This window comes from Pelophylax lessonae, assembly GCF_965119305.1.
Source record: "Pelophylax lessonae genome assembly, chromosome: 7".
In the NCBI taxonomy this organism is placed as follows: Eukaryota; Metazoa; Chordata; class Amphibia; order Anura; family Ranidae; genus Pelophylax; species Pelophylax lessonae.
This window is the reverse complement of record NC_138774.1, coordinates 277,292,661-277,306,960: the sequence shown is the minus strand read 5'-3', so window position 1 is coordinate 277,306,960 and position 14,300 is coordinate 277,292,661. Positions and strand designations below refer to the sequence as shown.

The following is a 14,300-nucleotide window of genomic DNA, read 5'->3' as shown; positions in this document are numbered from 1 at the left end:
ATTGCAGGGTTCAGCATAGCTGAACATGTGATCTGTCCCTGTGTCACTCAGTCACCTCCCCCCACACACGTCAGTAAGCACCAGGCATACATTAACCACTCCCTCTAATAAAATTGACCCCTTCCCTGCCAGTGTCATTTTTACAGTAACAGTGCATATATATAGCACTGATTACTGTAGTAATGTCACTGGTACCCCCAAAAGTGTCAAAAATGTCAGTCAAGGGTCCGATCTGTCCGCCGCAATGTCGCAGTCCCGCAAAAAAATCGCAGATCGCCGCCATTGCTTGTTAAAAAAAAAAAACACCAAAAATGACAGAAATCTTTTCCTTAGTTAGTAAACGCAATAACTTTTGCGCAAACCAATCAAAATACGCTTATTGTGATTTTTTTTTTACCAAACATAGGTAGCAGGAAACAAATTAGCCAAAAAATTTTAAAAAATTTGATTTTTCCATTTTTTTTGGGGGGGGGGAATTTCATATAAAAAATGTGAAAAATATTGTTATTTTTTCAAAATGTACGCTATTTTTTTGTTTATAGCGCAAAAAGTAAAAATCGCACAGGTGATCAAATACCACCAAAAGAAAGCTCTGTTTGTGGGAAAAATTTCGTTTGGGTACAGCGTCGCACGACCACGCAATTGTCAGTTAAAGTCGCACAGTGCCAAATCGCAAAAAGTGGCCTGGACGTAAGACAGCAAAATCCTACGGTAGTAAAGTGGTTAACATTGAACACTTTTACAGCAGTATTGTATTATTAGCTGAATTGATTGGTTTAGGTAGCGCTGTTCTTTTTTACTTTGTTCTTACGCTCTTTCTGCCCTCTTCAAGGGTGACAACACTGTTTCTCCAGTTGGACAGAAAGTGCGCTACCAGCAGGATCACCAAATGTAAAGTAAAAGAAAAAAAAACCCTAGAAAAAAGAAAACGAATGCATCTACTATGTCTAAGAACCAGTAAGATGCAATAGATTACATTTTTTGTTCTTGAGTCTAGATACACTTGTGCAGGCCGCCTAGAAAAAGTTGTGGGAAAATAGTTAAATACCTGGACATAGAGCTCTTCCAGTTCATTTTTGAATTTTTCTGGGTCTGTGGTGATGGTGACGGGTCCTATCTCTAGAAAGTAAACACAGAAAAGTGCGCTGTTAATGACAGGACATGACCTCACTTTGTGGGAATGAAAAGTCACACAATACAGATAACCCTCCTGGTGGCACCAACAAGTCTTGATGTCTCCTATTAAGGAACGTAGAAACAATCAGGTTACCAGGTCACTCGCTCCATTGTAAAAATGTTTATATTCAGACAGCAGGAATTTTCGAGCCTTTGTAGGAGAAGAATGACGACAATGTTTTACGTACAGGGTAGCATGATTTCATGCTGGTTAAAACACATGATGTACAACCTTGGATTGGTTGTATAAATGTGGCCATATGGTGAACAGAACTCAATGTTGCTGGAAACATCAGAAAAATGCACACAACTGTACTTTTGAAGACGTAGAAGTCCACTGCAGCTGTAAACTTTGAATTTTGTATATAACAGGTCCTTGAGAGCTACAGATTTAGACATACACATTGATGCCCTGAGCTAAAGAGGACCTGTACTGTGGAAGCTGTGGCCAATAAGGGGAAGCAAAGGACTGGTCAACAACATTGCCTGTGGCCTCCTTACATCTGAACCTCTCCCTATTACTGGCCTACCGTGCCTTATTCTGCCCTGTGCTATCTTGGTAGAGTAGTGCCATCTTGGTAGAGTAGTGCCATCTTGGTAGAGTAGCAGGGCTTTGCTTCCTCAAGTTACAGTCCAAATACAACAACATATGCTGCTTTAGGTGGACTAATGCTCCAGTGACCATCTGCTTTATCTGGGTGCTGGTTGGGCTTGTTTGTACCAGTATAATCAATTAGTTGTATACAGGGATTTTTTTTCTCAGAGAATAGGTGCAGGTACTCCCTTCTTCTGAATCACCCCTTTTCTCCACCCCCTACCGACCTCCAAGCACTGTCCTTTGGTTCCACCCCCTACCCACCTCCGAGCACTGTCCTTTGGTTCCACCCTCTACCCACCTCCGAGCACTGTCCTTTGGTTCCACCCTCTACCCACCTCCGAGCTCTGTTCTTTGTTTCCATCCCCCAACCCACCTCCGAGCTCTGTTCTTTGGTTCCATCCCCCAACCCACCTCCAAGCACTGTCCTTTGGTTCCACCCCCTACCCATCTCCGATCACTGTCCTTTAGTTCCACCCCCTACCCACCTCCGAGCGCTGTCCTTTGGTTGCACCCCCTACCCACCTCCGAGCACTGTCCTTTGGTTCCACCCTCTACCCACCTCTGAGCACTGTCCTTTGGTTCCACCCTCTACCCACCTCCGAGCACTGTCCTTTGGTTCCACCCTCTATCCACCTCCCAGTACCCCCCCCCCTTTTAGAGAATACAGAACCAAGTATCATGTTGTGGTTCTAGGTAATTTGTATAGAGTTTGTTAATAACTAGAAAAGCAGTAAAATAGATCCCCTGGAATCAGCAACAATAGACCTCTCCCCCCCCCCCACAGCAATAGATCCCCCCAGCAACAATAAATCTTCCCCTGCAACAATAGAAAAAACAGTCAAATAGATCCCCCGCAATAAGCAACAACAGACGCCCAACAATAGCCCCCCAGCAACAATAAATCCTCCCCTGCAAAAACCGCCCCCCCCCCCTCAATAAATCCTCCCCTGCAACAATAGCCCCCCAGCAACAATAAATCTTCCCCTGCAACAATAGAAAAAACTGTCAAATAGATCCCCCACAATCAGCAACAACAGACACCCAACAATAGCCCCCCAGCAACAATAAATCCTTCCCTGCAACAATCGCCCCCCCTCAATAAATCCTCCCCTGCGACTTCCCCCAACTAAAATAGCCCCCCAGCAACAATAGTTCCCCCAAACAATAATAAATCCTCCACTGCAGCAACCCCCCACCACAACAAAATGCCCTCCAGCAACAATAGATTCTTCCCAGCAACAATAGATCCCCCAGCATCCAGCATCAACATCTAAATGATTCAGAGAAGGATTGGGAGAAATTTCTGTGGCCAGATGAGACTAAAATTGAGCTCTTCGGCATTAACTCAACTCACCGTGTTTGGAGGAAGAAAAATGCGGACTATAACCCCAAGAACACCATTCCATTCAGTCAAGCACGGGTGTGGAAACATGATGCTTTGCGGCTGTTTCTCTGCTAAAGGTACAGACCGACTTTGCTGCATTGAAGGGCCAATGGACGGGGCAATGTATTGTAAAATCTTGGATGAGAACCTTCTTCCCTCAGCCAGAACACTGAAGATGGGTCGTGAATGGGTCCTCCAGTATGACAATGACCCAAAACCCATACTGCCAAAGCAACAAAGGAGTGGCTAAAGAAGAACAACATTAAGGTTGTAGAGCAGCCTAGCCAAGCTCCAGACCTTAATCCTATAGAAAATTTATGGAAGGAGCTGAAACTTCGAGTTGCCAAAAAAACCCTAAAGATTTAGAGAATATCTGTAAAGAAGAGTGGACCAAAACCCCCCCTGAGATGTGTGCAAACCTGGTCACCAACTACAAGAAACGTCTTACCTGTCAAGAACTTACCTTGCCCTCCTGTTGGCAGCCATCTTGGACATGTGCAGATTGCCGCCTCTTATAAACTCTGATTGCATCATCACTTGCCTGCTGCCTGAGTGTCGCACAGTGATGATGCTGTGCGCACCTAACTATATCTATCACCTGATGGGTTGCAGTTATTGCCCTTGTGTTTGTGCTCCAAGGTGTATCTCTGCTAGCAGTCTTCTGTTCTCAGTGTTCTTCCATGTATGACCTGGCTTGGCTGACTACTCTCCTGGCTTTCAACCCCGCATTGGCTTCGGTAGGCTACCCGCTTCTGGACTCGACCCCGGCTTGGATGATTACCCACTTCTGGACTTGATCCCAGCTTCTTCCTGCTCTGACTTCCTCACTCTTGCTGTGCGTTTATTGTGGTTTGCTCCAATAAACTGCTTTATTTTACCTGCATCCCTGTGTGGTCTGGTTTCCTGGCACCCTGACATTACCTCTGTGCTTGCCAACAAGGGTTCTCCACCAAGTACTAAGTCATGTTTTGCTTGGGGATCAAATAATATTTTTACTCACTGAACAGCAACCTAATTTATAGCATTTGCTTTGTGTTTTTTTTCTGGATTTTTGGTTGATATTTTGTCTCTATCATTTAAAATACATCTATGATAAAAATTATAGACCCTTTAATTCTTTGTATGTCGGTAATAAGGAACTGAAAGGGGGAAGAAAAAAGGATATCTTCATCCCCTTAAAAAGAGTAGGACTTTGAAGGCATCCATTGACTGATCTCAAGAAGAATGTACACTTTGAAAAAATATATGTATAAAAAAGTTTCATAAAAAACCATCATGCAAACATACATAGTCATGTGACAGTATGCTCCTAAATCGAAAGAACCCATGTGCATGACAAGTATAACATATTCGATCAATTAGATTTAGACCGTGAGAATGGTCAGACTTTTTTAGGATAATTAGGGTTCAATAGTAGTGGAAACGTAAGCAAAGAATCGCTACGCATTTCGCTCCGCAGCTTCTTCAGGCAGTTCTGTGGAGTTATGGCAGCAGAAGCATTAGATATCTTGTATCCTCCCTATATATGGACTCAAAGGGTTGCCAAGATCATATGACCATTTCAAAAGGGACTATAACCAGTGGCGGAGCCAGAGGGCTAGCTGGGGTGGCAATTGCCACCCCAGACTAAATCCTTGCCACCCCGCTGAAAACATTACACTCATAGGTAGGGCTGAACGATAGTCGATGTGATATCGACTATTGTGCTGCGAGCGTGGGCGATAGTCACATCGCCAAACGTGCGATACTCAGTCGTTGTGGAAGGTAGCAGAACAGAGCCCGACATCTGTCCCACATGTTCCGTCTGCCTGCCTGCAGCTAGTTCTCCTGACTGAGCGGTGAGCAGTGGCGCCGTGAGCAGCTGCACATCTAACCAATCACACGTGCCTGCACACCTGATTGGTTCGCTGTGCCGCTACTCACGACGTGATTGGTTTGTTGTGCCGCGCTCACCGCTCGGTCAAGAGAACTAGCTGCGGGGCAGACTGAACATGTGGGATAGATGTTCTTCTACCTTAGGTAAGCCTCTCTGCATTGAAGGGGACACGGCATGCTGGTCACTACATTGATGGGGGGGTACGCTGGTCACTACATTGATGGGGGGCATGCTGGTCACTACATTGATGGGGGGTTAAGCTGGTCACTGTATTGATGGGGGGCATGCTAGTCACTACATTGATGGGGGGTTACGCTGGTCACTACATTGAAGGGGACACGGCAGGGGCGTAACTACAGGGGTTGCAGGGGTTGCAATCGCTACCGGGCCCCATGCTCCAGGGGGCCCGGTAGCAAACCAGTGGGTGAACTTCCACCGGACCCTGGCATTGCACCACTGTGGGGAGGCCCCAAGATTGCAGGAAGTGGGCCCACAAGATTGCAGGAAGGGGGCCCACTGCAGAACTTGTGAAAGAATCCTGCTGCGGGACCGTAATAAAAGGCCATCCAACGAGTGTAAAGAGCCCCAGGATTAGTGGGAAGAGCCCTGGGCTTGAAGGTAAGGGCCCCGGCCAGGGGTCTGGGGGGCCCTTCATGGTTACTTGCATCAGGGCCCTGAAGGTTCTAGTTACGCCTCTGGGACACGGCACTCTGGTCACTGCATTGATGGGGGGCACGCTGGTCACTGCATTGATGGGGGGCATGCTGTAGTAACTCTGCATTGAATGGGGGCACACTGTAGTAACTCTGCATTGAATGGGGTACGCTGTACTAACTATGCACTACTAAAAATGCGCGACGAAGAGGATCCGCCGCAAAAAAATATCGCCACCCGTTTGCCACCCCTGTTTTAAAAGTCTAGCTCCGCCACTGACTATAACATATGTGTTTCCTTTGTGTATAACCAAAATGTTATATGCAGAGTGCCGATCCGGATATGTTGCCACCAGCCTCTCCGGGAAATGCTCGTAGTGTATGTGGGCAAACTTACAAAATCTGCAGGGGATCAAATAATTATTTTCCCAACTGTATGTGTGAACCATCACAGCTGGTGAGCTGGTGGGTGAAGCTGGGAACACAGCAGAGACCTTATTGTCCCATGTACTACAAGAATTCGCAAGATTACCTTTCCAAGTGTTCGAATTTATGAAGTTTATATTCCTTCTTGCTTTTTCTCAGGGTGGATATAAACACAACTTTACCAACCTTCCAGCAATGCCTGTATTAGGAGAAGACATTTATTTGTGCACATTTTTTTTGCTTGCTGAATTATGGCATCGATATAGAAAATGCGTCACATTAAAAATAAAACATAAGCCCGTGTGTCTCTTTTACGAACAGTAAAGGTGAATTACAAATCTGGTTTACTATTCCTATAAAACGACTAAAGAGCTATGAAGAGGAAGTTATAGCTCTGTACAGTGTCTCAGGTTTAATAGGTAATTAGGCAATGCAGAGGTTTTCTATGGCTTATCTGTGCAAAGAACTTGAGCCAAGAATGCATGTCTGCATTCACCGTAAAACAGATTGAACGTGGTGTACAGACCGACTGACAATAAAGGTGATCACAGACAGATCCCATCTATAATTCATCAAATGATGTCCATTAAAGCTTAATTTAATTTGTATCGACATGTAGCACTGCCCTCGTAAGATTTCACACTTTTCGGGTCCCCCCCAGAGCTACCAGCAGCAACCTTGACATGAACATTTTTCCACTTCTCCTCCTTGGCTCGCTCCAATAACCAGTGAAGGGGTAGTTGGTTGCTTTGTGTTTTATTTGAACCACTTAAGCCCCGGAAGATTTTACCCCCTCCCTGACCAGGGCCTATTTTGCGATTCGGCACTGCGTGACTTTAACGGACAATTGCGCGGTCGTGCGACGCTGTACCTAAACTAATTTGACGTCCTTTTTTTCCCACAAACAGAGTTTTCTTTTGGTGGTATTTGATCACCTGTGCGATTTTTTGATCATGCATTATAAACAAAAAAAGAGCGTCAATTTTGCAAAAATAATATTTTTCACATTTTTTTATATGAAATTCCCCCAAAAAAATGTAAAAATCTAAATTTTTTTAACATTTTCAGCCAATTTGTTTAATGCTACATATGTTTGGTAACAAAAATCGCAAAAAGCGTATTTTGATTGGTTTGCGCAAAAGTTATCGCATTTACTAACAAAGGGAAAGATTTTTGTCATTTTTGTTTTTTTTTTAACGCGTAATGGCGGTGATCTGCGATTTTTTTGTGGTACTGCAACATTGTGGCGGACAGATCGGACCCTTGACTGACATTTTTGACACTTTTGGGGTTACCAGTGACATTACTACACAGTAATCAGTGCTATACATATGCACTGTTACTGTAAAATTACACTGGCAGTGAAGGGGTTAACTTTTTTTTGAGAGGGAGGGGTTATGTGTGTCCCTAGGGGCGTGATTCTAACTGTGATTGGCTGTGGCTTGAGGTGTAGGAACAGTGATCAACGTTCTTACATAGTAGAACCGTATGATCACTATTCCTACACAGGGGAGAATGATAGGCGGCTTGCTTACATCAGCCGCCTGCCTTTCTACCTCTCCACCCGACGAGCGCGAGTGACCGGCGGACATCGGGTCCGCCGCTCACACGTGCGGGGGGGTCCGTGGCGGCGTGCGCTCGCTCCCCAGAGCTCTCACAGGCTAGTGACGTAGCCCTAGGTCGCTCTGCCTGTGAGGGGCTGACCGCCGACGTAAATAGTCGTGCGACGGTCGGCAAGTGGTTAAATTAGGGATGGGAGAAGGGAATAGTGGGATACTCCGAATTAACTATGCACAATATTAGAGGACTTCTATCTTTATGTACGGCCAGGCTGACCCCAACCCGATAGAACACCTTTGGGATGAATTAGAGAAGCATCAAACATGTAACAGGCGCATGGGTCACACAAAAAGGCCAAAGTCCATTAGGATCAATACAGTCATTGAGTGGGATGGAAGGGAAAAGTCCACCAAATTAGGGCAGCCTTCAAGAAACCAAAGCCAGGGGTTCCACAGAACTAAGAACAAAGAGAAAAACAGAGGCGCCTCTAAGTGTAGACTTGTATACACATTTATTGATAAAATTATGCACTCACATCTGAAAAAGGGTGCTCATGAGAAAAGCCCATTCCGGTGGTTCTGAGATGAGGTGGGTGGTCCGATCTGTGCAGCCGTCCTACTGGGACTGAGCCCTCCTCGCCGTGGCCGGCAGTAACGGCGGAGCTGTAAACAGGAACAAAGCTCGTAGTCTGTCAGTGGAAGTGAGTTCTTGCTGTGAAGAAGTACGCACGCTCGGAAACGCGTCGCACCTTCATGACGTCATCTTTATCCGACTGTGAACCAAGCCTCACTTCCACTGACAGACTACGAGCTTTGTTCCTGTTTACAGCTCCGCCGTTACTGCCGGCCACGGCGAGGAGGGCTCAGTCCCAGTAGGACGGCTGCACAGATAGGATGACTACGTCTACCACTCACCTCATCTCGGAACCACCGGAATGGGTTTTAACCACTTAAGCCCCGGAAGATTTTACCCCCTTCCTGACCAGGGGGTATTTTGCGATTTCGGCACTGCGTGACTTTAACGGACAATTGCGCAGTCGTGCGACGCTGTATCTAAACGAATTTGGCGTCCTTTTTTTCCCACAAACAGAGCTTTCTTTTGGTGGTATTTGATCACCTGTGCGATTTTTTGATCACGCGCTATAAACAAAAAAAGAGCGTAAATTTTGCAAAAATAGCAATATTTTTCACATTTTTTTATATGAAATTTCCCCCCAAAAAAATGTAAAAATCAAAATTTTTTAACATTTTCGGCCAATTTGTTTTATGCTACCTATGTTTGGTAAAAAAAATCGCAAAAAGCGTATTTTGATTGGTTTGCGCAAAAGTTATCGCGTTTACTAACAAAGGGAAAGATTTTTGTCATTTTTTTTGTTTTTTTTTAACGCGTAATGGCGGCGATCTGCGATTTTTTTTGCGGTACTGCGACATTGCGGCGGACAGATCGGACCCTTGACTGACATTTTTGACACTTTTGGGGTTACCAGTGACATTTCTACAGTAATCAGTGCTATACATATGCACTGTTACTGTAAAAATACACTGGCAGTGAAGGGGTTAACTTTTTTTGAAAGGGAGGGGGTATGTGTGTCCCTAAGGGCGTGCTTTCTACTGTGATTGGCTGTGGCTTCAGATGTATAAAGAGTGATCAACGGTTCTACATAGTAGAACCGTATGATCATCCTTCATACACAGGGGAGAATGACAGGCAGCTTGTTTACACAAGCTGTCTGACTTTCTCCCTCTCCCCCGCCGATCGCAGAGTGACCGGCGGATATCGGGTCCGCCGGTCACACGCGCGGGGGGGTCCATGGCCACGCGGGAGCGCGCCTCCGGGGGCGCGCGCTCGCTCCCTAGACCCTCACAAGCTAGTGACGTAGCCCTACGTCACTTTGCCTGTGAGGGGCTGACTGCCGACGTAGATCGGCGTTAGGCAGTCGGCAAGTGGTTAATCATGAGCACCTTTTTTCAGATGTAAGTGCATAATTTTATCAATAAATGTGTATACAAGTCTACGCTTAGAGGCGCCTCTGTTTTTCTCTTTATGAATTAGAGAAGGCCTGGCTTCATCCCAAAGGTTTTTATAATTTTTCAAATGCGCTTCTGGAAGAATGGTCAAACATTCCCATAGACACACTCCTAAACCTTATGGACAGCCTTCCCAGAAGACAAAAAGAAAAAAATGAAAGAATACTGGGTCACATTAATCCACCAATCATTGCCACATCCCTAAAACATAAGTAGAGAGTAAGGATTAGGCAAGGAGCAGGTCTGATATACGGTCAGGCCAATAGGCTGGAAGGATAAACGGACCGCATCCTGCCAGAAGCATGGGACTTTAGAGGCATAGATTAAATGGTGGCAACAAATTATCCAACAAGGATCATAGTATAATATATAAAAAAGATTTTAATCCCAATACAATTTACTATTAAAAACATAGAAAAACAGACACATAGAGCCGGTTCACACTACCGCGACCAGAAAGTCGCCCCATGAAGGAGCGACTTTTTAGCGTGACTTTCAACTTGTTTAGAGACTTGTAAGAGACTTGTGCACTACTTTGAAGAGACTGAAATGATAGGCGACTTTGTCTGTGGGGAATGCCTGGGTAATCTTTTTCTTCTTCCTGGAAAGTCTGATAACAAGTGGCTTGAAATAAGATAAGGATCCGACTTAGAGGCAACTCCCATTGAAGTCTATGGGCACAAGTCGGATAGAGGTCGCCTTGAAGTAGTACAGGAACCTTTTCTAAAGTCGAGCGACTTCAGTAGTGCATATTAAGACGGCTCTCATTGATTTACATTGAATTTGTGATGACAAGAGACTTGGGGCGACTTGAGGGCACACAAGTCGTGTCCCAAGTCGGAGTAGTGTGAACCGCCTCATACATTTGCATTTCCAAATAAGATAGGTGAATCATAAGTAGTAGTAATATGGATCACATAGGTCCTACATGTTTCGCCAAGGTATAGACCCTCAAAGATTGGCTTCTTCAGGGACCAGAAATATGTAATCCTTCTACTGATTCATTTTTGTTCTAAACAAAGGATAACAACTGTTGGAAATGACAACCATCCATGGTGCAAGGCATAGCTCAGTAATGACACGGCATTGGTCAGGACTCAGGAGGGAACTGATCCAGAGCCGGGAACTCCCCAGAAGGTGAGTACGGGACCAGACCCACGTCCAGGGGGGGAAGGAAAGGGAATAAATCCAATTTCCTGGTTGCATACCAGTCCCTGCGTGCTATTTAATGGATAGAGTAATGATCCTGGTCCTCCGTGCAGAGGGAGCCATTTAATCTATGCCTCTAAAGTCCCATGCTTCTGGCAGGATGCGGTCCGTTTATCCTTCCAGCCTATTGGCTTGACCGTATATCGGACCTGCTCCTTGCTCCCAGCCTTCCCAGAAGAGTTGAAGCTGTTATAGCTGCAAAGGGTGGGCCAACTCAATATTGAACCCTACGGACTAAGACTGGGATGCCACTAAAGTTCATGTGCGTGTAAAGGCAGGTGTCCCAATACTTTTGACAATATAGTGTTTATATATTTGGACTGCCTATATACCTGCTTGTCCATCAACATCCAAGTTCGGCACTGGTTATGATTAATGTTATTTGGGATGCGAGGAGTACGCACACACACTATTAGTGAAAGAATCTCAGAAATACCCCAGGGGGGGTCACATTGCAGAAAATTTACACGTTTGCCTTCTGGTTGGTAAGTATTTCATATTCACCCTAGTGGAGCTGCTCCTTGCCTAATCCTTACTCCTAGCCTTCCCATAAGAGTTGAAGCTGTTATAGCTGCAAAGGTGGGCCAACTCAGTATTGAACCCTACGGACTAAGACTGGGATGCCACTAAAGTTCATGTGCGTGTAAAGGCAGGTGTCCCAATACTTTTGACAATATAGTGTTTATATATTTGGACTGCCTATATACCTGCTTGTCCATCAACATCCAAGTTCGGCACTGGTTATGATTAATGTTATTTAGGCTGCGAGGAGTACGCACACACACTATTAGTGAAAGAATCTCAGAAATACCCCAGGGGGGGTCACATTGCAGAAAATTGACATGTTTGCCTTCTGGTTGGTAAGTATTTCATATTCACCCCTAGTGGAGCAATAAGCTACATTTACATGTCTACAACTTTTCTATTAAAGTTCGCCATTGCATAACATATACAGAGCCCTCGGGGAAGTATTTTCCAGTAAATATCCGGGACAGCTGATCTTCTTTGAAGAGACCAGACAGGCCCTTTGTCAGGTATGCGTGCTGACTGAAAATGATCTTTATGTTGTAAAAGTTCATAAACTTTTCCTTCAGGACAAATCCTCTGGGGCACTGCGGGCACTGGCGTGCGCAATGAGAGCAAAGTGGCTGGCAGGTAGCCAACACACGTCTGAGATTTATGGTTACTACATACGTGCCTATATGGCTTTGTTTGTGTAGGGATTTTAAAGGACACCTATTGCCTACAAAATTTAGAAGAGTCTATCTCCTTACCACAGCAATGTCATGGGTCAGGAAAGGGCAAAAGTACTCCAGAGCCACGTTCATCATTACAAAGGAAGCCAAAAGTAAGGGTTGGTTCACACCAGAATCAGTCCAGTGTATTTTTCTTCCACATTAGAAACACATGGGCATTGTTTAACGTTAAATAAGCCAATGGGAGGAAGGGGTTTTGAAATTCTAAGCCCTTAGGGGGCCATAGAGGTAATTTTCTTAAATAGGGGAGTAGGGGTGTAGTTTAGAAAATGTGGGCCCCCAATGATGTTATTATTTTTACCACTTGGGAGCACCATTGACATATTGCCGTAAAATGATAGATCATTGCCCTTTCTTTAGTAGGCATACCCTTCTACCTGTGCTAGGCCACATTATCATCATTATTTGTTTCCCTTTACTTTCAGTATCCTTACACATGACTCAACATTAGTGTCATTGAGGGTTTCCCTCTTACCTTTGTATGTGGACTAGGAGTGGACTAACTTTGGAGGAGCTTACCTATCTGTTCCAGAAAGTTTACAAATGGTGGCTGTGGGTATCACTTTATATATGATTGTTTTACATGCAAAGTACAGTTATGAAATATTTTTTTGCTCCCCAGTCCCCAATAGGGAGGACAAACCTGTATTGGATATTTATAGTTACATAGTAAGCATGGTTGAAAAAAGAAGTCCATCTTGATCAACCAATATAAAAATGAAAAAAAAAAAACATACAATCCCATATACACAATCCTATACCGGCAGTTGATCCAGAGGAAGGTGAAAACCCCCAGTAAAGCATGATCCAATTTGCTCCAACAGGGGAAAAAGGGGAAAAAATTCCTTCCTGATCCCCGAGAGCCAATCAGATATTTCCTGGATCACCTTTACCTATAAATGTGAGTACCCAGTTATATTATGTTCATTTAGGAAAGAATCCAGGCCTCTTTTAAAGCAATCTACTGAGCTGGCCAGAACCACCTCTGGAGGGGGTCTAGTCCACATTTTCACAGCTCCTCCTGTGAAGAAACCTTTCCTTATTTGTAGATGAAATCTCTTTTCCTCTAGATGTAAAGAGTGCCCCCTTATCCTCTGTGATGACCTTAAAGTAAATAATTCAACACCAAGTTCACTATATGGACCCCTTATGTATTTATACATGTTGATCATATCCCCCCTTAATCTCCTCTTCTCAAGAGAGAATAAATTCAGTTCCTCTAATCTTTCCTCATAGCTGAGCTCCTCCATGCCTCTTATCAGTTTGGTTGCTCTTCTCTGCACTTTCTCCAGTTACCCGATATCCTTTTTGAGAACTGGTGCCCAAAACTGAACTGCATATTCCAGATGAGGTCTTACTAATGATCTGTACAGGGGCAAAATTATATTTCTCTCTCTATAGTCCATGCCTTTGTTAATACAAGAAAGGACTTTGCTTGCTTTGGAAACCGCAGCTTGGCAGTCAGGTCACCTGTGGCCAGGTGACAACTGCACCCTGTTGGAGGCAGGGGCACAGCGCAAGGTAGTGAACCCAATAGCAGACTGCTGCGGATGGACCGGAACGTGAGCCCAAGATTCCCCAGGGCGCGGAGTCTAAGACCCAGCAGGTGTTCACCAGAGCCTCTAGTGGTGAGGATGGACTTCGCTGCAGCTGGGCCCAGGTCGTGGCCCCTGGGGTCCCCCAGGTCATGCTCCGTAGGGAGAGAAGGGAAGCAGCCACTCAGGACACACAGAATGGTGATGGGTAAGCCGAGGTCAGGGTAACAGGCAGAGAAGGGTAGTCAAGGGACAGGCCAAAGGTCAGGGTAACAGGCATACAGGAATAGTCAGAGACAAGCCAAAGTCAGTACACAGAAGAGTAGTTCAAGCACACGGCAAACAGGAAACAGGAAACGAATACTGTTGAACAGCAAAGCAGACCTGCAGTGCACTGGTTAATATAGACTTCCTGTGATGACCTGGGCGGGGCAGGAACAGGAAGTAGAGATGATAAAAAGGATCCAGAAATGCAGTCTGACCTCTAATACAGACATGAAGGTACAGGCAAGCTTGCCAAGCTCTATTGCAAGTCCATGACATTGGCATTGCATGTTATATTAAGCTTCGGCTCTACTAAAACCCTCATATCCTTATCCA

At 45.0% G+C, this 14,300-nt stretch overlaps 1 protein-coding gene across 1 annotated transcript in view; it reads right to left on the bottom strand.

Annotated features, from left to right (window-relative positions):
- HMCN2 (hemicentin 2) overlaps positions 1-14,300 on the bottom strand; it is a 377,259-nt gene that overhangs the window by 325,455 nt on the left and 37,504 nt on the right. Inside the window, exon 2 of the mRNA XM_082263033.1 lies at positions 1,049-1,119. Coding sequence (XP_082119159.1) covers positions 1,049-1,119 — 71 coding nt within the window. The remainder of the gene's footprint in view (positions 1-1,048; positions 1,120-14,300) is intronic.